At 32.7% G+C, this 26221-nt stretch overlaps 1 protein-coding gene across 1 annotated transcript in view; it reads right to left on the reverse strand.

The window, feature by feature from the left end:
• LOC115889906 (glutamate receptor ionotropic, NMDA 2B) overlaps window positions 1–26221 on the reverse strand; it is a 285735-nt gene that overhangs the window by 41405 nt on the left and 218109 nt on the right. Inside the window, exons 10-11 of the mRNA XM_030909998.1 lie at window positions 9124–9343; window positions 1667–1923 (exon numbers count right to left, since the gene is read on the reverse strand). Coding sequence (XP_030765858.1) covers window positions 1667–1923; window positions 9124–9343 — 477 coding nt within the window. The remainder of the gene's footprint in view (window positions 1–1666; window positions 1924–9123; window positions 9344–26221) is intronic.

Genomic DNA, 26221 nt, shown 5'->3' on the forward strand with positions numbered 1-26221 from the left:
AAGTGACTCGATACTTTGAGTAGTGAGACTTACTGTGAGTAATTTTAATTTTTTTAATTTTGAATTTTGTTAATTATTTAGTTCAAAGTAATGGTCCGTGAAAAAGCTACAAATCAAAAACTACGCGAAATATTCCCGTCAATACAGTACGGGAAAAACAATTCGAAAAATTTCTGATGATTTAAGTATTCCAAAAACCACGGTCTTTAATATAATAAAAAAATACGGCGAATCTGCCAATGTGGACGTTAGAGGTAAAAGTTCGGGAAGGCCAAAAGTTTATATCTCAAAGAGATTTACGAAATTTAGTAAAAATTTGCAAATCTGCGAGAAGAAGTACTCTTCGCGAAGTAACAGTCAAATGGAATACTGTAACTGGATTAAATATATCAAGAAAATGTTGCCGAAAATATATCCATAAATGCGGTCTGGGGTTTTACAAGGTAAACTTTATTTTGTGTGGATAATCAATTACCTGAAGATTATTGATACAAATTCTCATTTAGGCCAAAGAAAAACCGCTACTGACAGAAATTCAGAAGAAAAATCGCTACAATTGGGCAAAATCTAAATTATCGTGGACACAAAATGATTGGAATAAGGTCATATTTAGCGATGAGTCTAAATTTGATGTTTGCGTTGGAGATCATCGAAAACGCATAATACGAAATAAAGCAGAAGCCTTTCATAAAGATTGCTTAAAGAGGGTTGTTAAATTTCCTAAGGGGATTATGGTTTGGGGTTGCATGTCAGCAAGAGGTTTGGGCAAATTAAATTTTATAGATGGCACTGTTAACGCCCAAAAATATCAACATATACTTGGGACCTCACTTTTGCCTAGTGTTCAAGAATTGTTTCCAAACGAAAACTATATTTTCCAACAAGATGGAGCATTGTACCATTCACCAAAATCAACTAAAAATTGGTTCAGTAATAATAATATAAAAGTTCTATCCCATCCTGCAAGTAGTCCGGACCTCAATGTTATAGAAAACTGTGTGGCATAAAATGAAGCAATATTTAAGAAACCACCCTCAACGAACAATTTTTGATTTGTGGGCAAAACTGCAGGAAATTTGGGATCATTTTTCTCCTCAAATATGTCAATCTTTGGTAAATACAATGCCATTAAGAGTTCAGGCAGTCGTTAAGGCGAAAGGTGATGTAACTCCGTATTAAACAAATTTCTTGTTGTGCTGTCCGAATATATAGTTGCCAGCAAATTTGGCTTGATTTTGGCAAAATAAGCTATTATCAAAAGTGATTTGTTTGCAAAGTTATAAAAATGTAGTAAAATTGTCTAGATTATATTGTAATGTTTGAATTTAGAATAATAAACAAAATAAATTGAGTCGTTTTAACAAATTACTATTTTTATTGCAAAAAACACCTTGTCCCAACATAATAGTTGTTAGGGCTCGTATAACTCGTGTACCTTATAATATTTTTAGTGTCCAAATTTCACCCTTTCGATTGGCCGCCCCCCCCTTTTAGCCCCGGGATCGCGCTGGCAGACATGACTATTTCATAATAGCTACACAAAAGGATACTTCACACAAAAATTAGCCATGTAACGATGATAAGGTTTTTTATGTAGCCAGCTCTTAGACTATTATGTCCCTTAAGTGCTGCTAAGAAGGTGAGTTTTGTTGATCTGTGTACTTACTGTAAGTAGTCTACAATCCTCATCCTGAGACGTCAAGTAATCCAAAACGGTACCATCGTAGATAAATGCGTCCATTTCACCTGATAGTACGGCGGCAACTCCATCAAGTACTCGGGTTTTGTTGAATTGACGCATGTAGGCGTGCATCTCCTTGAAGTACTTGGCTAAAGTTGAGTCTGTATGAGACCAAGGGATAGTACTGAACTTAATTGAAGGCTTGTGGGAGTACGGTCTACATAATCGATGATCATCAATTCCTAAACAGACAAAGAAAAACATTGTAACCTATAACTATTATAAGAAGAATCGTTACGTACATACAGAGAAGACCAGTCTACTAGTAACATAGCAAGTTGCCGGACGAATTTACCTTTACCCGTTTTGCGTTCGTATCCGAGATTCACTGCCGGCTAGTCGGCTGGTCAGGCAGTACGCAGTTGCAGTTGTGCTTGGACGGGTCGGTCGTGACAAACTAGGAATATGTATACTAGGAACACGCGAGGAGTGCCGTGTATTTATTATTTTCATTTTAAGTGTTTACCTTCACTTAAGGTAACATTTAAAATGAAAATACTTAAATATTTATCATTTGAGTGTGTTTACAAGCCAAAACTAAAAATAAATAAATTCTCTAAACCAAAAAAAAACTAAAATATTACTCTAAATAAAAAAAAAGTTATAGCAAGTGTTCAAAAAGACCATCCTCTTGTGCTAGACAGAAGCCTAGGCGGTCGTAAAATCCCCGTCTGAAATTGGCTAACATATTAGGGCTAATAGTTTGGAAAGCCTCTCGTATTTTTACTTGAAGCTCATTCAGATTATTAGCCCTATTATGACCATACACTTTGGATTTTACATAACCCCACAAAAATAAGTCACTGGGAGAAAGATCTGGTGATCTAGTGGGCCACAAAATAGTTCCATATCTACTAATTAAACGGTTGGGAAAAGTATTGTTCAAATATTCGTGAACACTACGGGCATTGTGGGCAGGACAACAACCTCAGCAATTTGATTACTTGAAAACGTGGGATTTTGATCCGCGGTAGCTCAAATGAACACTTGCTTTAACTCCTGTTCTTCATTAATCCACACATCAGGCTTTTTGTGTTTTTGTGGGAACACGCACCCATGTGTTTTAAAATTATTAATAACTCTTGATACAGTAGGTAAAGATGGAATTGGCCTGTTTACAAAAGTTTGTGGAAAAATTGTATGTATATCCTGATAAGACCTATTTTGGAAATACCATTTTACAATTTGAATTTTCTCACGAACTTCGTAAACATCCATTATTTTACTTAAAAAATAAATTTTACACGAGAACTGTCGCGAGAATCTATGTATTCGTTTTGGCTATTAAAACACGAATAAATACAAATTCTACCTATTTTTATTTTATCGCATTTTTCGCCTGCTTTTTATCCGGCAGACGGGTATACGCTAATTCGTCCGGTTTTGCCTATGTTACTACTACGGTGGTCCGGTCTGTATAACTAAAGGAAAATTTATTTATATGTTTAAGAGTTAAGTAAAGTTAGTAATTACACGGAAAAATGTTGTGAAGCTTCTCCAAAATGACATTGATAATATTTAAAGGAAAACTGATATTTTCCATATTCCGCAAGGGTTCCTTAACCTCATACCTCACAGATGTCTTTTATCTCATTAAAAGTTTTTCAATAAACCGTAAAAATCTTAACTTTCAACAACCCCAAGGCGCTTACAAGACGTGTCGTAGAAATTTTTAAGCAAAAAGGAAAAGTAGCTCAATATTTCCCCAAACAGCTATTAAAAAATGTTTGTGTAACTTAAAATTGCGATATAAAAATTTAACTTCGAAATCCCCACGAAACAAAGTGTACGTTATTTTATCCAAACTATTTTTTAAAAAATAAATCTTAGTTTAAAGGACTCGTAAGGTTCAAGACTCATAATTAGATTTTTTGAAGTTTTTAAAATTTTAAATAATTTAATTTTAACTATACAGGGTGTCATTGAAATGGTGTAAAAGAAATCATGGGGTGATAGTACTCATAGTTCAAAACAACCGTTTTTTAAATTCACCCTTTCAGTGTCCCTAACTCCCTTAATATGCATTTTCCGCCCTATACTTATAGGAACTTTTTTTACTATTTTTAGGAGTACTACCACCCCTTTTTACACCATTTCAATGACACCCTGTATATTTTTTTTAAATACACTCTGTTAAATGCGTAGGCAACCTCTCCCGAAGGAGAGGAATGTTTGTGATATCAAATTTGACAGATATCTAAGAACGTCTAATTATATTTATTTTTCGTCATACTATATTGTTATATTATTATAACATAAGCAAAATCAGAATGGAAAAGATGCATATAACGTCCGCCGGACGTTATCATAACGGCCGGCGGCCGTTAAGTTTCTAAGGTAATCGTAACGTCTGTCACCTGCAACAATGACTATTTATTGTCAGTTGGACTTTTCAAAAATTGGGAAAATAGACCATAGCGAGATGTCGCGAGAAATTCCGTTGGAAATACAGGAAGAAGCGGCTGCGGCTACTCAAAATTTACTTCCGACTATAACCAGAGAGAGATATCATCAGGAATATGACAATTTTTTGAAGTGGCGGCAGGATAGAAGTATAAACAGCGTAAATGAAGCGGTATTGCTGGCTTATGCTAAAAGAATGTCTGAAATGTATTCTCCTACATCACTGTGGACAAAGATATCCATGCTGAAGCTTGCGTTTGAGAGTATATGAAAACATCGACATATCAAGGTAAAAAGCCATTATATTCTTCGATATTTAATCATACTCATCTAAATTATATTTGTTCATAGATTTGGTAAACTGTTCATGTTTCTGAGGCGCAAAAACGAAGGTTATTCACCAAAAAAGCCAAAGTTCTGTCGGAGAATGACATAAATAATTTTCTACTGGATGCCGATGATTACACCTGGTTACTCGAAAAATTGTATTGGTGCTTGGTATTCTTGGAGCTTGTAGGCGCAGCGAGCTTTGGTCACTCACAGTTGATGATTTCGAAGATTCGGAGAAAAATATTCTTGTCTCATTAAGAAATACTAAAAATAAGAAAGATAGGAAATTTCTTATTCCAAAACGGGCCTTCCGTTTGATGCCTATGGTTTATACAAAAAATACATCAACCTGCGTCCTCGTAACTTTGACAATCCAAAATTTTTCATTGGTTACAAGAAAGGCAAGTGTGTTAAGCAAATCGTCGGTATACATACCATCGGGAGCGTACCGCAGAAAATTGCAAAATTTTTTGAACTTGGAGAATCCAGAACGTTATACAGGGCATTCATTTCGTAGATCATCAGCAACCATGCTCGCCGAAAATGGTGGTGATTTACTATCGCTAAAGGAGCTAGGAGGATGGGAGTCTTCAACAGTGGCAGAAACTTACATAGAAAAATCAGTTTCCAAAAGAATGAAAATAACAAATCAACTTTTTTCATGATAGCTCCAAAAATAATGTGTCTTTAGTGGATACAAATATTTGCCATTCTTCAGTAGCATCATCTTCTTCTATAAAATCTGTAAATCCCTGGGAAGGATTACAGATTTCTAAGAACAACAAGTGCACTTTTAATTTCCATGTTCATTATCATGAAAAATGAATTTTAGTATAAGACATTATGTATTTTTTATCCTTACTTGTGTTATTGTTCAATAAAATTTGTTATTAAATAGTAGTGTTTATTGCTCTAAAAAATCTGCAGTATGACGAAAAATCTAGAACGCAACACGGCCGATAACAAATAACGGCCTTGGCTGCTTATGATCCTCGGCTATGGCCTCGGATCACAAACTTCAGCCCGGCCGTTATTTGTTGTTTATCGGCCTTATTACGTTAATAACTATTGTTTATACCACTTAAAAAAAAGTGCATGAGTTGAATTAGATCAAGTAATCCAGTAAAACATTATGTGGAGACCAGTGTAGTATACAAAAATATCTTAATATTTATATTTAAGTTTTTTTAAACAAATAAATATGAAAGTAAGGGACAATCTTGTTATGTACATATAATTTCCGAAAAAAATTGAATAGAAAATGCTGGAAAAAGAAGAAAAACCTAAAAGAGGGAACAAGGGAAAAATTAATAACAGCTTTTTTTCTGGGATCAAACAGTGTCCCGCCTTCAGTAAACACAATATTCGACGAAATTTTATGGTAGAATACAAAAAGGGCGGGTAAAAATTAGACCCTTTTAAGGGGCCTTTAATATAATAATAGCTATTCTGTGTTCTTTTTTGTCTGGGAATATTTTTCTTGCATGATATAAAAATATTTGACGAATATTTGAAGCCACTGCAATATTAAACTATGATATTAAGGGTCCATTAAAGCCAGTCGTTAAATAAAAAGCATTGAGTAAAATAAAGGACAAACACATACAAAATCGCTCCAATTGAACAGTGTTGATCTGCATTTGCACGGTATCATATTTTACTAACTAGAATACTTTATTCTTAAGTGCACTGTTTAGATTTACTTAGTAGCTGGAATAGTTGATTATTGTTTTAATCACACAAGCTACACACACCGGAAAAGTTTAGGGATATTATAATTTTATCCAGCCATCGTCAGTAATTTTATTATTTGCATTTCTGATATAATAAAATTAAAATAAACAAATAGTTTACAGGACGTATTGGAAATAAAAATGCGAAATTTACCGAAATTTCCAAATTTATATTGATATTTATTGAATTCAGAAAAATACACAATTTTTTTTAATTCTAAACTGTGAATTAAAAAAAAAAAGATAAAACCATTTTTATTTAATAAAGGGTATGGCCTCCTCTACTATTCATTACAGCCCTACATCGTCTCTCCATGCTCCTGATCAGGTTGTCGATCTCTTCTTGAGGTACAGCCTGCCACGCTGCATTCACGGCCCGAATCAGATCCCTACGAGTTTCACGAAGAATATCCATTCTCAAAATTCTTCTTTGGACCGCGTCCCATACGTGCTCGATGGGGTTGAGGTCAGGAGATTGTGCCGGCCAGGGTAAGATGTTTATTGATGAGCATTGATAAACTCACTTACCACTCTGGCTGTATGAGGCCGTGCATTGTCATGCATAAGAATGAAGTTTTTCCCAAAATCATTGGCATACGGTAATACGACAGGCTCAAGAATTAAATCACGATATGTGATTCCTGTTAGAAACCTTTCAAGAAAAACGAGATCGGTTTTTCGGCCTAACTGGATTCCTCCCCAGACCATAACTGTTCCACCTTGATAAGGGTGCACTTCCTGAACATGATCCAACCGAATAAGATTTCCCGGTTCTCTCCATACCCTAAGCCTTCTCGAATCTGGATGAATTCCAAAGCGTGAACCATCCGTGAAGAGAACATTGGCCCATTGTTCATTCGACCGCTGAACATGATCTTGAGCCCACAAATATTGTACCTCTCGATTTCCTCTCGTTAAGGGTTGAGCTCTCCAGGGGCGTCTGCTTCTTAAGTTGACCTCTCTTAATCTATTGCGAACAGTGTCAGCACTAACGGTTACATTATGTGTTTCCTGGAGAATTAAACTAAGCTCTGGTGCTATAAGAGTCGGTCGGCGTCGAGCATTTAATTGTAAAAAATGATCTTGCTGTGGGGTAGTAATGCGATGTCGCCCTGTGTGCCTGTCAGCAACATCACCACTTTCACGGTAGCGTGCACTTAATCGCGATATTACACTTTGCGTTGTATTTAATGCTCTAGCTACGTCGATTTGGCGCATTCCAGCATCGAGCATACCCATGGCCCTTAGCATTTCGTCTCTGTTAAGATGTCTACGCTCCATAATGTCGTTTAATACTAAACAGAGTTATTTGAATGAATTCTGGCCAGTTATCATAAAAACATAGCCAGTACAGGTTAAATTCGAACAATTGATGCTAGGTGCTTTCTATACATTTGACAAAAAATGCACAAACACTTCTGCAAATATCCCAAATTTAGAAATAACTAGTGTGACTACTTCGTTTCAATCGAAGTAGAAAGAATCGGCCTACAAATATGTGGTTGTTTATTCAAAACATTTATTTTTAACTTTAATAAAATTATATCCCTAGATTTTTCCGGTGTGTGTATAACAAAGTTGTTGAATAAATACTTCCATAGAAACGAAACAAAATAAATAACTTGGTTTTGCAAAATACGATCTCACAACACTGCGAGACTAAGTATTTTTTACATTCTATGTTTAAATTTTACTTATTATTTTGTTTGATAAGGGCAGCTAAAACAGGCTAAGTGCCAACAAAATAAGAGTATGGGCCAAGTAAATGATATCTAGGGCTTGACCTTGCCAAAATTATATATCTCTAGTTTTAATTCTGTACTAATTAAAATATGTTTTAAACGTGTATCGTTTTATTACCTTTGAGTATTTTACGTTACAATCTTTAATGTTTGTTAAATTAACAAAAGATATATTACACAGCCACCTAGATTTTTTCAAATAATAAAGATCTACTGACGCAAAATTATAAAAATTAAAATATATAGGAAAATCTTTGTCTGAGGGGTAGGCAACCTTAATTTTAATTTTGAAGATATATAAATTCCCCATTTAACACCGGAAAAATATACTGGGTGTTCTATTTAAAATAAAGGAGTAACTTGGTTTTTTAAAGAACTAATATTAATTTTGGTTCCATATTAATTTTGGTTCCATATTTTAAGGTTCCATATTAATTTTGTCTCACCCGGTATAACTTTTCGGGTCAAATTTCAATTTGGTTTAACATACAATGGTTACTGTAATTAAATATCAGGCTATACGAGGTCAACTAAAATTTAGGTAGCTGTTGTCGAAATTTAAAATTTACTCTTCATTTTCAGAAAATGTGAAATATGTCAAAATTTTTAGATTTTAGGTATATGCTTCTTTAATAAAACTCATCTTTATTTTTTTCCTAGAATCCAAAAAATCAATTAATATATAGGGTGTTCCATTAGAAAACACATCTTTGAGGTGTAACTTTTTTGGGGACACCCTGTATAATTCTATATTTTTATAAAATGCTTTCAGTTGACATACATATGCTGCCAAAATTTCATTTCGATATAAACTACCGTTCTCTTTGGATCTTCCGCGGCGTATGAGAGGCGCCACCCTGTATATACGAAGCAAAATACATACGTATACACGCGGTAGTCACAACTGCAATGTGTAAACAGAGTTTAAACGTAATACACAAGCACTGTGTATCCTACGACACACTGTGTATCCCTCACTTTGTGTATACGTAAATGCTATACTGTGGCTACTTTGTGAGGCGGACGTTTAACCTTTGTGCATACGTGTTGAACTACAATGTGTAAACGTAGCATATTTACATCGGGGGAATTGTGTCACCCTGTGTCTGCATCTAATAATGTATACACATCGTAAATGTGATTTGATGTGCTGTATGGGGAACAATCGTTTTACCAGAAAATTCGAAGAATTCCTCTCTGGTGATCATGAAGGCGGCCAGGTTGGCAGTGTAGATAGCGAGGAAGACGACGGCGAACATTGCCCACACGTTGGTCATGAAGCGGGAGGTGAACCCGCGGGGTGAATCCACGTGGACGGCCGCCTGGAACAACACAGCCCACACCAGCCAGTAGGTGCGGAACAAGGAGAAGCGGTGAGCCGTGGAAGGAACACCCTAGAACAGAGAAAAAAGAAACCTGGAATATAGTCCGTCTATGAAGCTTGATTATCATGCGTCCCTTAAGGCTGATTCATGGTACACCGTGACGGGCCGGGGCCGTGCGACGGTGAACGCACGGCCAAACATTGTCAAATGTTATTTATACCTATGCATTCATGCTAAGCCGAGCACGGGCCGAGCTTCGCCGGAACCCGTTCGTGCTCCGTCCGAGAAATGTCGGTGTACATTTTTCCTCGGATCCGCTACGGTCCGGCCCCGTTGCGGCAAACATAAATGAGTCGCCCGGGCTAAATACTTCGTTCGTCTACGGGCCTATAGCGACTGTTTTCTAGCAGTGTTGCCGCACCCAACTTTTAGCGCGTACCACATTATAAACTAAAAATGTACCACTTTGGTACAATTCTTTAAAGCACAACAAAATACATCTGCAAATGACTTTAACCGGTTTGGTCGCTGTGAATTTCTTCATAAATTTCTACATAAAAAAACTTCCTGGAGAAAGACACAAATCGAGACGAAAAACATGAAATAGAAATTCAGAAAACCCAATTATAAGTATGTATAGGTTGAAGAAATCTAAGTAATTCTAATACTACACACAATACTTGGAAAACTTAAATTTTATTAAAAAAAAACACAAATATAGAAGCATGTTAGAAACAGCAAATTTTCAAGTTTTTTCTTCGGGTTATTTAATATAGGCAACGCTATAGACATTACAACGTTTATAATACGTCGTTAATTAATGTGGATTGTCTCCGAATGGTATCGGTAAGCGTTTAATGCAATATCAACGACAATAATTATTAAATATCTATTTATTTTCGGTGCGCGTGGGAAATAATTATTGTACCAAATCATCCTGGATTTGACAATGTAGTACCACTGTACCAAATAGAATTAAAAGTATCAAATTTGGTACAAATATACCACTGCGGCAACACTGTTTTCTAGAATATAATCGGCACGGACACGATCCCCGTTGTCCACTCGGTGTAGCATATATTGAAGGCCCGGACGTGGCCCGGTGTCTACTGCACGGAACGTGCCCGGCTCGGGTACGGCCCGGTGTACCATGAATCAGCCTTTATCCGTTGATACGATGGTCCGACGCACAGTGCTTCGAACATATGGCTCTAGAGGACAAAAATGAAAAACTTCTCTTTTAGTGTAGGCAATGTATTCAAACTAGGTTTATTTGACACAAATGATGAGTACTCTCGTTGTACTAAATGATGATGTTCTTAGTCCCACGTTTATGAAAAAAAATCTTATAAATAATAAAAATGTTGGAGCTGTGTTCCATCTAAGGAAATAATAATTTATAGTATGAAAGCGGTGTAAGTATTAAATAAATCCCTGTGATAAAAAAGAATTGAAATAACATTAGAACATGATTCCTACAATGTTTTTCTTTAATGAAAAAGAAACATTAATGTTATATTTAATTAAAAAAAAACTTAAGATACTATAAATTTACTTTAGGACAACAAAATGCATAGATCGTAACTACTCTGATTCAGAAGAATCACTGCTGACAGAATTTTCCAAATGTATAGTATCCAAATCACAGGTAGATGAAGTATCCTCACATATAAGATATTTCGGTACATCATTTTCTAATATGTTACTTTTTCGCGTTGTTACTGTTCTTTTTGTTGGTATGAGGGGTTCGGATGTTAATAGTTACCTCTTTAATAGACCATATCCATATATTATTTTTTCCTTTTCATGGGTATGAGGTTTTATAATAAATTGAAAAATGGAAACTTTTTTTATGGGACGTTTCGCTCCGACATAGTGGGCTTTTTCAGGCACAAGTGTGTCTCATTTGACTGGAAGGTTCATCAATATCTAATCAAGAACACATTTTTTTAAATAAAAATAATTTTGAGTTCTTATGATCAAGCCAAGTATTAACGAGAGACATTGCTTATCAATTTTACTCCATCTGAAAAGTATTATAAAATAAAGTTCGTCGCAAGCAGACGCAGGTGAACTATACAAAAATTAAAAGTGTATGAATACGACAACAAAAATATTCAATAAATACGATATGTTTTGATATGTTTTTTAAATGCCTTTTTGAAGTTTGAAAACGTAAAATTTTTATACCCATTTAAGAATCATCTTAAAAAATAAATAAAAACTAAACAATCACGAACTTGTTTAGAAATAAATTTAAAGTATATACCCTGTTTGACAATATCCATAGTGGCTTTCAATTAAGTACCTACCGTTTAACTCTATAATATACAGAACTACTATTAATGTTATTCTTTTCACTGATAAGATAATGATCGCAAAATTTATTTTTAGTGAAAATATTTGCTAACAAACATCACTGTTTATGAAAAATAATATACAGGATGGTTGAACATTGCTATAAGTATAAAATTACATATTCAGATATTAGTAAATTTTAACTTTTTTTTTTCGATTTTTGTCCATGGGACGAAGCACTGTGCGACGGTGCGGCGCTGCGCTCTGATTGATCATAGCGTTTTCGCGCCACTTTTTATTCGTAAATTTTTTGCTCCAGCCCGTCAACGGAGAAAGATCGTACGATAACGGACGTTTTGACACATTTTTGACAAATTTAATCTAACCTTATTAAAAATATAATGGTACAAGAGCTAGCACCGTCGGAAAAACGAGAATTTTAAGAAAGCTGGTTCTTCAATATATCTTTTGCTACGCTCTCCTGATCAGAGTGCGGACCGTCTGGCTGCCGGTAGACTAATGCGGTTCACTAATGCTCATCACATCTGTACCGGGTATCCCATTTTCGTGTGTTTTACGAGATTTCTGGTTTATAAGTAGATATAAAATGACGCGATTTTCATATTACTTTGCTACTTTTTTTTATAAAACTGAATATGCTACACATAGGTTTGTCTAGCCTCTTTAGTTCCTGAAATACAGGGCGAATTTGTGATGCGCAGTTGTGAACAGATGTTGAATACAGAGTTTTATGCGCAATAGTGAACGCAATGTCTACCGGCAGTCAGACAGTCCCCCCTGTCCAGGAGAGCATAGCAAAAGATATATTAAGAACCAACTTTCTTAAAATTCTCTCTTAAAAACGTTGCTAGCGCTTAGGCTATAAGCAAAACAGCGAAATCGTTACGAAAATGAAAATATAAAATGACACCAATCACAGGCAAAACGGAGGCTTGAAAATCCAATAAAAATCTAACGTTTACAAATATAATTGAACTTGAAAAATATCTGTTTAATTTATAAATTATTTTAACCCTTGTTATTACAAATATTTCTTATTATAATTTGTCTGTACCTGATTTGCATTTCTTTATAAAAATGTTTTGGGATGAAATAATGTTAAATTTTGAGATAAATAAGAAAAGAAATTCTTCTTAACAAAATATTGCTTTCCTAAAATTCATTTACAGTTCTATTATTGTTTAACTTAAAAATAATTATTTTTATACAGTAGTTATATATTCAATAAAATAAGACACTCTCTGTTAAACACAGATTATAATTTATTTTAAATAAAATAAGAAGTCTGCCTTTGTTACAATTTGCTGATAAAGTTGTCTACCGAGTCTATTGTGATTCGCTCTTTACAATTTCAATTTGAAAAACAGCTTGAAGTTGACAGCTTTCATTTATCTTATAACTGAAAATTAATGAAATGTACCTTGCTAAGAAGTTTCCTCCAGCTTTTCTTTAGTTTTATTAAAAGGTGAAGTTTTCGGGCTGTTTGCTGCGTCATGATTCATTCGTTAACTCATCGAATTAAAAGTTTTGTCGAATGAAAGTTTCCCTTTTTCAAAAAGTATTACAAGAGCACATTATTCTTAAAATATAACAGGATGAATATGCACAAAATGTTTTTTCAATCCTCTGTCGTATCTGAAATTCTATTAAAGGTATTTGTTTCATAGCAACTGTTAAAATTGCCTTATATCTATCAAAAATAGTTAAAATAGTACCGTATGATCGAAAAAAAATGTCGTCAAGTTGGTTGGGAAATGACGATCGATGACATTTCCCATATAAATTTACATATAAAATAACAGCGATCTTCATTTCATAGCCATCGATGACGCCGTTTTTTCTCGATCATACGGTACTTTAACCGCAAGGGTAGATTAAATGCTACTTTAACAGCGAGGATAGGTTAAAAACTTTATTTCTTCTTTGTATTCCTTATTCCTATAAACTTTTGTATTCCTTTTCATAACTTATTTGGGATTTAAATGGAAGTAGTTTGGATATGGCGTTTGTCGCCTCAGCCTGAATATCTGTTGGTAATTTACTTAATTCGTTTTGAGCCATTTCTGGCTCCAATTCAATCAGCAATCGACACGAAAGAGAATTAAAAAATATTGACTCAAAACTGACAACTAAAAAGACAGCTTTATATTTATTTGTCAAATTACATAGAAACCAACGCCAACCCAGCACGATATTTTATCTACTCGTAATAGATTCCTTTAAATAATAATTTCTGAACATTTTTTAAAACGTAACTCGCTATGGAAAAAAATATTGTGTTATACACGACGATAAAATTGTATTATCGTCTCCCGAAATTAATTCCCTCGCGGTTTCATCGCTCGTGAATTAACCTTTTCCATTAGGAAGCTTATTGACATCAAAATCAAATTTCTCATGTCAAAAACTTTCTTCTTGCGGTGCCGTGCTTGTCTTCAGACGTTGGCGATCTCCATGACTATTTCGTGGAAGAGTTCTCTCTCTTCTGCTGCATGAAACAGCCTCTCCACCCCCAGACCGGTCCAGTTCCGTATATTTCTGAGCCATGACAGTTTCTTTCGACCTACCCATCTTCTCCCTTCGACTTTTCCTTGAATAATCAAACGAGGAATATAATATTTGGCGCCACGCATTATGTGTCCGAAGTAGCTAACTTTTCTGGCCTTCATGGTGGTTAACAGTTCCCGATCTTTGTTCAGCTGTCCAAGAACTTCCGCTTGAATGTTCGGTCCAAGAAATTTTAAGAATTCTCCGGTAGCACCACATTTCCAAGGCTTCTATTTTATTTATATTCTCGACTTTTAGCGTCCATATCTCGCATCCGTAAAGAAGAGTGGACCATATGTAACAATGTAGTGTTCGCAATCGGGTTTGCAGTGACATGTTTCTATTAGTGGGCGTGGTATTCCATTTTTTGAATGTTCTACGTGCCATTTCAATTCTTGCTTTTACTTCTTCGTCACATGTATTTTCACTATTTAGCCAGCTTCCTAAATATCTAAAATGTGGTACTTGTTCAATATTGTTCCGCTGATTTTTAAAAAACTCCCAGACACTAATTTTCATCCAAATATTGACGTTACTTCAGAATATTGTAGAATATGCCGCCGACGTTTTCGCAATACAGTTGGGACCACTATATCAGTTGTTTACGATATTTTCCGATAGTGGCAGCACCGGCGGAGAATGCACCAAACCTAAATCTGGCATTTTTGTCTAAAATAGATTAAAATGGAATTAGAGAGCATTTTCAAAATAGCCGAAATTTGTTTTTTTTTCTAAATATCTAGTGAGTCAAACTTTTTCAAAAATTCGAAAGGAGCATATGTTTGTCTACACAAGACTGCAATTCTTTCCCCATTTACCCAACTCTCTAGCTCCAGTAGTTTCCAAGATACCCATCGTAGAAAACTCACCCTGTATTTAACATTGAAATTTCTATAGAGGACTAGCACGAGCTTGGTTTGAAGTGCCGAATCATCGCAACCGAAAATTACTGTTGATGCCGGAACAGAAACGGCCATATAAATTATTTTATAACTGCCAGCAAGCCAGGCTTTAACGCTATTTATACACTTTATGTATTGTGCGATACGAGACCGAGAGTTTATTTTATGCGACGACCATGCTGGTATATCGGTATATTACAGTCAGCCATTGTTCCAGTTGATGGTAAACAATGAAACTTTTTTTTTAATTAAATAACCTGAAAAAGTTATTTTTTATGTATAGAATAATGGGTTTCAAGTAAAAAAAATAAAAGTTTAGTATTTATAATAGTATATTGTTATATTAGGAGTAAAAATGACACTTTTTTTCATCGTTATTTGACATACAGGCGAGCCACAAAAAGTAATTCTTACTCCGAATAGAGCATGCTATTTTTATCAAACGCCACAAATATTTTTAAACAATTTCAAACGTTCCAAAAAATATAAAAAGGTTTAAAAGTAATACCTTGTATGTAATTATATATCGAGAAACTATGGTTACGCTTGTCGAATTTGACACTTTATGTCAGTTTAATATTAGTTATTTTTTATACAAGACGATAAAATGGTATTGTTGCGGGCCCGTGTGAACCACTCGGCTATGACTAATACGTCCGGCGACGTTCGAGAACGAATAAGAAGCTGGTGAGACAAAGAACGCGGCTAAGAATTTTCGAGTCAAATCTGGATTGTCTGTTTCTCTCATATATAAGCCGACGCCTGAAGCCTGACAAGGACAGAGAAGAACAACCGGTCGACGCGTACAGTTACAATCGCCGCGCTAAATTCAAAATAAATTCCTTTTAGATAAATAGTTAGATAAATAATTGTAAATAAGTTGTAAATAGTTCTTTAAGTCTTTTAATCGAAAAATCAAGACAAACGTACGAGCAAGCCTATGTAAAACTTGAAGATTGGTGTAAAGGGAAAGAAATCAAGAATAGTAGTAACGAAAAGGTTCTCCTGGCATATTTTGAACATCTTTCAAAACATAGGAAGGTTTCATCACTTTGGGTATATTATTCCATGCTACGTTCAGTTATATCAGTGAAGAAAAATACAGATATTAGTAAGTACGTCCATTTAATTGCATTTCTAGAAAGAAAATCGGAAGGATTTCTGTCAAAAAAATCGAGAATTTTAAGAAAAGAAGACATACCTCGTTTTTTGTTGGAAGCCGATGATAAAACTTATTTCCTGACAAAAGTTTCATTGATAGTGGGACTTGCGGGAGCCTGTCGGCGTATCGAGTTAATAGATCGGTAACAAAGATGTGACGAGATTTTTTTATATCGAAAGGGAATGTTGAAGGAATAAACATGGTGGAAATGGTTAGAAGATATATAGCTATGCGGCCAAGCAACACAGAGCATACTCGATTTTTGTGGGGTACAGAAGTGGAAAATGTATTAAGCAACCTGTTGGCATTAATACTTTAGGGAAAATGCCGTATAAAAAATATTGTTCCTAAGTCTTCCAAATCCACAACAATACACTGGAAATTGTTTCCGTAGATCGTCTGCGTCGTTGCTTGCAGATTCAGGAGTGGATTTATTAACTGTTAATAGACATGGTGGTTGGCGCTCTAACACAGACAATTCAAAAGAAAATAAGAAAAAAGTGTCATGTAACATTTTGGGTAACATTTCTGGCAATGATGGGTCTTCAACAAGTTCAAGCACTCAGGAAATAAATTTACTTTCTAAAAATTCAACTCACCTGTCATCGTCTGGAATTAATTTAAACAATTGTACTGATATTATAATTAATATTTACAATAAATAAACGTATTTAGGTACCTTTTTTTGCTTGTTTCTTATTTCAAAATTTGCGTGTTATTATGAATTTGAGCCATAATGACATCCAAATGACAATGTTAAATGTGTCATAATGACATTGTCGTAGATTAATTTATTTTTAGTATTAATTGCCGTACTTTAATTTAGTGGTATACTATTTAGCAAAAATCTAGTTATAAAAATTAAAATAAAATAAAGAAAATCATATTTACTATTTAGCTCATAAATTAATATCCCGATTTGCTTTACATCGTGCTATTTTTTACACTCTATTTAGTTTTGAGATCGATACTCATACGTTCTTTACTATGACATTAAACTAACGAGGCGATAAACTTTGTTTTATTACAAAAAATTACGACCTGCTAAAATGTCCTCAGATGTAGGTACTGAAATGACAAAAAAAACAGAGCTGATATGGGTCCTTTTCTACATACTACTAGCCGGTGCATAAAACTATTTATGGACCGATAAAAACGTTTATGTCAAGTCTTTAAATGCAGTTACCGTAAAAATAGTTCAAGTTGCTGTAGCACATCGTAATCGTAATGTCCACCATTTAAAGATAAGTATTTTCCATCTTTTTAAGACAATGGATATACTAAGTAACAAACAAAAAATGTGATATACAAAATACCATACACCAATATGGGAAATTTTATATTTGTGAAATAATCTTTACCTTTAAAAGTTCGAATTTTATGAACATGAAGATTATTTCAAAAAGGTGATTTTCATAAATCTAAGATTTGTCAACATTGATGGAAAACAGGGTACTGAGTAGACTAGTTTTGACTCGCCTTGTATATGTCAAACAAGATTGCAAATTCTAGTAGACCGAATTATGAACGAGACACTATTATATAGTAGGTACTTCCTGTTAAAAAAAAATTCTTCGAATTTAGAATTTTAAGAGGGCTTTAAATAGGCAGTAAATTTGGTTTAAAAACGATTATATTTCAAAAACCACTCGGTATTTTTGGAGCGAAAATTTAGTGGCAAATCCACTGAGCTAAAAATATATAGTATTCTATTTAAAAATATACAACTTCGGTTTGAAAATATGTTTAAATCAACCTGTATATGGACAAAAATATATTCAGAATATGCGTTGCCAATGTGCGTTACCACAAGCCAAAAACCTGATATAGAGCTTTAGATCAATCATACGACAGGTATATTTCTTATTTAATTATTAGCGTATAAAAAGCATATGTCACAGGTAATTTTTTATCTTTATCTTTAAATTTTTTATTATAATGTGGCTGTACCTGATTTACATCTCTTTATAAAAATACTTTGGGATGAAATAGTGTGAAATTTTGAGATAACTCATAATAAAAAATCCTTAGTAACATCAAATGGCATCTTTAAGATTTATTTACAGTCATTTTCTGATTCATTCTTTATGAAACAATCTTTCTTCAATTTCTAACAAACTCTAATATAAAAATCATAGTTTACTTTTATCCTAACAATAAATACAGCCCCAAAAGAAAATCCAGACAATTTGAAATGCAAAACAGGAATTGGCAGAGGTCCAGTCAAACTAAAGTCCGAGCATTTCCACACTCATAAATCCCGATTGGTCTATTTTACTAACTTTAAATCGGCTAGAGATAGTTTTAATTAAAACGAAAGACCTTAAATTTACTATAGCTCAAGGGATTAGTACTATGTAAGGTCATACATGTGATGAAGATCCCTTTAAATCGAAGAATAAAGGATGTAGGAAGATTGAAATCAGGTGGGATACGAGAGACTAAATCGTATTCAGAAAGTTTTGGGAATATCTAATTTATGTGGTGAATTATGACAGGTTTATAATTAAAATCTAGATTAGATTATTGTTTTAACCCAGTTCTTTAATTAATATTATACAGGGTGCTACAAATTCGGGTATTTCGATAACCGTAATAGATACGAACATGGTTAAATTAGGGCAAAGTTGTGTCTCGGGATGTTCACCAAGATGTCATCAAAAAAGTTTTAAAAATTTCGTGGATTGCTGAGTTTGAAAAACGGATTTTTTTTGAAAATTAATTTTATTTTTTTCTGTCGTTACATTTTAGAAAATAAATAAAACTAATTGCACATCCTCATAGCCACTTTATTAGGGCTATCTGACAGTATTTTTAGATTTTCAAATTAGCTGATAATTTGTAAGATATAGAGAGGCCAATTATTTTTTTTTAATACAGATCTGCATTTTTTATTTCAGATTTTGAAAGAACTCGGTCTCCTAAGTACAATGATATACCATACTTTATACTTTTCCTTTGTTTTGGGTACCTTAACAACAACAAAACTATTTAATTATTATTTAAAATAATTTCAAGCCCGACTCTGATTTTTAAAATTTTATTTAATCTGATTATATTCATCGCAATAATATTGATCAGCGCTAATTAACATTGAATAAGGAAAAATTCAAATAAATCATATCTTATAGGTCAGCAATTTAAAGATATTATTTTTAACTTTTTTTATTGTGAATTTGAAATCTCAGTGTGCGATCAATAATATGTATAATATTAATCGTAGTTATTAGAAATAAATCAACTTCTACAAACTAGTTTCTAATGCTATATATATTCAAAAATGTTACTACCCTCACTATTGCACAAATTTATTTTTCGTTTAGTTTTATTTTTAGCTCTTTGAACATTCTTTGTATACTTCCGAATGCATGTTGTACTCTTTATTGTAAATGTTGTAATGTATTGATTTCACTTTTACAAACCCGCCCTTTGATGACAGGTCCAGGAACCTCGCTGACCATTATACTGCTCTACCATTTCCAATCCATCTTCCGGGGAAATGATTTGATTGTTTATATTATATTTATATTATTTACTTTATATTATCTTTATTTTATTGCATTTGGTTTAATCTGCTGGGAGCAAAAACACTACTAATTTAATAGAAACATTCTTTAGAAGTTTCTGCTAAATGAATTATTGTTTTTTGTGTACAGCATTAAATTCTTTTGTTAAAACTCTTAGAACTACTAAAACCAAAATAAGATATTCTGTATTTCTTTATTTGCCCTTCACCTTGCTACATAAAGACCATTTCCCAACAAAAACTACCTAATTTCCTTTTCCTAGGACGTACTAGAAATCCTATTTGTCCCCGAACAACGCTGAATATTGAATTTTATCGTTCCTGGTGTTTTCGGCAAAGATCCAGCCTGAATATTTTCGCACAGAAAGCCTCACAAAGGTTTCTCTCGTATGCGGGAAACGACCACATTTTCACTTTTTTTAACGCTTACTTTAGATTTGTAATTCCGGTTTTCCTTTGTCAGATGTTCTCACGTTTGAACGTGCATGGAAGGAACAAACTAAGATGGATGGAAGAACTATGTACTGGGTGTCCCATTTTTGTGTGTTTAAGGGGTTTCTCGTTTATGAGTAGTGATTGGTTGTTTGTTTTTTATTGTTAACCCATATTAACAATAAAAAATAAACAACCAATCACGGCGCGTCTCGATCAATTTCAGGAAAGTGGGAACTAATTTTTATAACAGGGGCTTATATATATATATATATATACGAGGCAGTCAAGGTTAAACATTGTTTTGGCTTCAGAAAATAAGTAAACATGGAAACACTGATATGAAAACAGTTACCGATTGTTAAATTAAATTGACTATTCCTAAAGATTCCACAAGAATATTTATAGTTTTAATCAATGTCTAAAATTACTAATTACAATAGAAAACTGTGTTTATTAAAATGTGGTTTTCCTATGTTATAGGCTTGTTTCTTCTACAATTTCCTATCTCACAATGTACCGTTTGTGTCCGGGAAGGGCTCATAGTTTCATAGTTGTCGATTTTCTTTCGAAAGAAATCAGTATATGTATATTATTTCGTATATTTTTTATTTTATTGATTTTATGGAGAGCACTGTTCATTAAAATCTTGTATCCTATGTTATAGGACTTGTTTCTCTCTACAATTTCCTGTCTCACAATCTACCGTTTGTGTCCGGGAAGAAATTATAGTTTCATAGTTGTCGATTTTCGAAAGAAATCAGAAAAGTGATTTTATGGAAAGCAATGTTCATTAAAAAAAGTAGCTAACTAGCAATATACCATTTATCGGCTTATAGTCCACGGTATTGCGCCCTCAAGAACAAAATACAAAAATTTAAAAAATGGGGAAGAAATACAATCGATCTTACAGAGCGCAGTGCTTGGTGACACATGAGGAAAAAAAAAAGTATATTCTGGAATATAGCTACTTACATTGTTAAAGGTGACTTTCATATTGAACCCGCTGGGCGACAGCCATTCAAATAAGAAAATTGTGAAGGTTGAAGCATGGATAGCCACAACACCCACTAACATCCAGGATGCGGCGTCGAATGGTTCCAGAAAGGCAGTGGGAGATATAATTCCAGTTCTTTTAGCCACCACAATGGCGATGCCAGTTTCCATGTAGGGTACAATTGAACTAATATGTAAAGAAACAAAAAAACACATAACAAAATTTGGAACAAATAATATTTTAAAGGATTAGTTTGTTTTAAAACAGTATCAATTTTTCAGTATTATGATAGGTACCTACTTATACGTACTATACTACTTAATGACCTGACTAAAAGTTTATTTTATTTGAACTATAGGAATATTTATTATTGACACTTAGTAACATAAAACAAAAATTGAGGATTCCATAATGAATTAGTCAAGTTTAAGTAGGTTTCTGCATATAAATTTTTGTCATAATTTTATGTACCACCCTGTATAATATTTAGTCAACTACTATAAAAATTTCTATAAAATAAAACCTTTTCTAAAAAGACACAGACAACATAAATTATATAAAAATTTATCAATTCAGAAAAAACTATAATTCTCTACTTCTACTCAGCCTATGTATTTTTTGGACATAAAATTACAAAATCTCAAAATCCATTAAACTTAGGTATAGAACATTATACACAAAACATGTTTAGAATTTGATGCTAAATCCAAAAATGCAAAAAATATAGACAGTTCCATTTAAAATAAGGAAATTGACGGCCATTTCCGGTCAAACCGGAAGTGCCAGGAAGCGGAACATATTCCAGAAAGAAAGCTCACCTCGAATTATCCCTATACTGAAAATTTCATATTTCTATCTCTATTAGATCCTAAGAAACTTTTAATTATTCTCTGAAAAAACCATCCCTACGAAATATTCAAAAGTCGCTCCGTTTTTCCTATCATCCAACATAGTTGGCTTTGGTTGCCAGAGTCTCTTAGCAACGGCCGACAAAAAAACTGAATGTTTGTTATTATTTGGCGTTACTAGACGGAAAAACGGCTTGAACTGTGTTGATTTAACTTGTTTTAAATTATTTTACGTTGTGTGTCGTGTATTTTTCAATTTAAACGCGTAAATTAGTGAACAAATCGTGAAATTGTGTGAATAAATAGTGAAAATGGTACTTTGTAGGTGATATTTTCTCTTCATCATGGTTAAATAAGGTAGGATGTTTAGATTTTATAATAATTTAAGAATATTTTGTGTAATTTCACAATTTAAAGCTATAGATGTGCTTATTTTATTATGTTTAGTCTCTATTTATATGCTTTACTAAAGATTTCTTTTGATTTTATACGAGTGGGATATGTATGTTACATGAATTTATTTCAAAATTTCGGTTTATTTGATCATTTTTTAGTGTTTCCATCGTGGTACGGCTATATAATATAAATTTTAGTTATTTTTTTTGATTTACTGGTGCCATTAAAAGGCGTTATCACAGATTTTTGATCAATTTTGCTAAGGTTATGGAAGTTTTTGTCACTTGGCTTCAACATTTTAGCATAATGATTAGATATTTTTATTATTTTAATGGATATTATTATAAATATCTGAATTTGAAGGTTATAGATCCAGAATTGGGTTTATATTTTTATCTACTGGGTGTTTTAGCTTAAAATATAAATTTTATAATTTAGCTTATTATACAGGGTGGTCCGAACTGTATTCCGAAACTGCGGCAGCATATTCCGCAGTGATAAAAAATAAGTTAGAAAGTTTGAATAAATGTATGTCCTAAAGTGCTTAGTTCTGAGATATAGGGTGTATAAAGTTTTATTTTATTTCGATTTTTCCAAATCATTTCTGAAGTATCGTCAATATTCGGATGAAAATTGCGTTGGGTTTTTTTGACATAAAAAATGTGATTTTGATTTCAATACTCCTACTTGAATCTACTCCTACTTGAATCTACTTGATAAATAATACTACTTGACTCCTACTTGTAGATCGCTACGAGTAATGGTTCTCGAGATATTTTGAATCTAAATTATCAATATCTGTCATTACATAAATTAAGCATATGTTGACTAAATATTTATTAGACTGACATCATAAATTTGAAATGTTTTTGTCCCAAAAGTTCAAAAGAAACTGTTTTATCATATTTTTCGAAGAAAAATTTAGCTATGTTAAAAACATGTATAGTTGTTCACCAGATTACGAGGGCAACGATGATTTTTACAAATTGTGTTTGAGCTACAATTTAAAATATTTTTGATACAGAGTGTCCCAATAATGTGCAGTGCCAGAGCTTAAATGGAACACTTGTAGTATTATTATTTTTCTACGATTAAATAAAGGTGTTTGATTGTTTATACTTAAATCAAGAAAAAATAATTTTTGAATATTTTCAATTTGTGAAGTCAGTAGTTTTTAAAGCCATTTCTTCCAAGTATCAATAAGTAATGCTGTCATTTAATGAAGTTTGTTTATTGATCAGCTATTGCGTTGCAATAACAAAAATAATACTACCTTATACAGAGTGTCTAAAAATCTATTTTGGCAATTATTAGCTTCAACGGCAATAACTTCTTTTAATTTAAATGGAATACCCTGTATATTTTAGGAGAATCAGATGCAATTAAATTGTCTATCAAATTGTATTATACCATTTTTTACCTATCCCTTCAAGTTTTCGTAGAAAATGCATTTTCTTATCATTTAGACCTCATTTATCAATATATCCATGGAATATTGACATTTTAGATTGTTTTTAAAGCAACAATGTACAAAATGTACAGATTGTATTGTTGGTCGTTTTTAGCAAACGATAATATTAATATTTAGCCCATTTGTATGCAAAAAGAAAACTATTTAAATCTTTATAAAAGAGTATACCATTAATTAAATATAACACCATTATTTCCGCTCATACTAATTAATTACATACTTAATTGTGTTGTTAATAAATTATTATAAATAAATGTGGATTTGACTCAGAAATCAATATAATAATAAGTTATCAAAATTAAAAGTCTCTGTTGTTATTATAAATAAGACGTATTAAAAATGAAATATCATTTTTAAGGTGTTACTACCACACTGTCTAATGCCCATACAAAATTCAGTTTTTTAGTATTTGGAGCAATTATTATCAATGTCAATCAACGCAAACAGTCAGTTAATGTAGTTTGAATACTGGAATCATATTAATTGATCCTCTTTAACAAATATTTAAACAGTTTTATTTTTTAATGAAATAAACGAATTATATCGACAATATTATATCTGTACTTTAAAAAATTTGTCACATCTTAAAAAATAATCTAAAATGTTAATAGTCCATGGGTATATTGATAAATAAGTTCTAAATTACAAGAAAATGCATTTTCTACGGAAACTTAAAGAGAGAAAAATGGTATAATATAATTTGATAGACAATTAAATTGTGCATCTGATTCTCGTAAAATATACAGGGTGTCTCCATTAAAAAAAAACAAGTTATTGCCGTTTGAAGCTAATAATTATTTAAAATAAATTTTTAGATACTCTGTATAAGGTAGTATTATTTTTATTATTGCAACACAATAACTGATCAGTAAATAAACTTCAGTAAATATTTAGTATTAAAACTTTGATAAATTTTGAGAAATGAAGCCTTAAAATTTTTACTGTAATTTCACAAATTGAAAATATTTGTGAAACGGTAAGGTTTAAGTATAATAAACCTTAATCAAATTTACCTTTATTTTAATCGTAGAAACTGTAATGTAATAATATATTAGGTGTTCCATTTTAAAAAATACAACTTTGATATTTTTTACTTATTTGGGACAATTTGTATCTTGTAAAATTATGAAATTGTACCTCTAATAGTCCTTCATCGAACCTAAAACTTACAATTTGTAAAAATCTCATCGTTTAGCTACAAATACCCGTGTAGTATGTGGTGAACAAGCCCTCTACAAGTAAGTAAGAGTCATATTGACATCAAAATCACCCTCATGTCAAAAACCCCATGCACCACCCCTCATCCTTCCAAATATTGACGTTACTTCAGAAATTATTGACAAAAAAATTGAAATAAAAAATAAACTTCTACACTCAGTATCTCCGAAACTAAAAATTTTAGACATACATTTATGGCCTCAACTTTTTACTTATTTTTCTCTGCAGAATATGCTGCCAAAACTTCCAGAATACAGTTCGAACTAATCTCGTATTATTTATTCAAATAAAAATAAATTACAACGTAAATGATGTCGGCTTGACGCTAAAATTATCATATATCGTCGGTAACCAGCCGTCTTTGTCGCCGTTTTTTTTTCAATTAGTATGGTATAATAATTTATGTAGTCCTGTACGTCTCATTCTATTAAATTTCTTTATGTAGGAGATAAATTATTATAGAGACTATTGTTACAATATCTTTATAGACGAGTTATGCCTTACGTCTCTAAGCTAGATTAAGACTAATAATATTTCCTCTATTGAACAGGACTAGTGCTGAAACCATTTATATTAATGCTGAAAAGAAGTTCTTTATCTGTTACGGAATGAAAGAAATATTAAGCTGTGATTGATGAGTCTCTTGATAAGATGGCAGCGTTTTATCCAATCTATTTAAACGAAGAATGATAATATAAATTCGTTATGTTTTTTTTTTGTTTTGTCTAAAAATTCAGAAAATTAAAAAAAAAAAAAAACATGTGCTATCTCTCGTGGAGATTCCTCAATGTAAAATAAGACTTATTTTTTATATCGATATATGTATGTCCGATTCTGCTTTGTTTCGTAGCTACAGGGTGTTAAAATCTTAATATTTTTCGAAATTATTGTAATTGTTATTAATAAAATTGCGTTTATTCCATCAAGGAGAACGAATTCGACAAAATATCAAGAGATAACTTTTTAATTGGAATTAAACGGCAAGTCAGTGGCGTACATGTTTTTTTTTGAAAATATTCCAATAACCCATATCGTCGGCTTTATGACGAAAAGGCGTATCTCGATTTTTGGCGATTTTGAGATATCAACGTCACAACATGCAATACGTAACTGAACGAAGCACAATTGA

Source organism: Sitophilus oryzae, unplaced genomic scaffold (genome assembly GCF_002938485.1).
Source record: "Sitophilus oryzae breed Bouriz unplaced genomic scaffold, Soryzae_2.0 scaffold_857_pilon_pilon, whole genome shotgun sequence".
Taxonomy (NCBI): Eukaryota; Metazoa; Arthropoda; class Insecta; order Coleoptera; family Curculionidae; genus Sitophilus; species Sitophilus oryzae.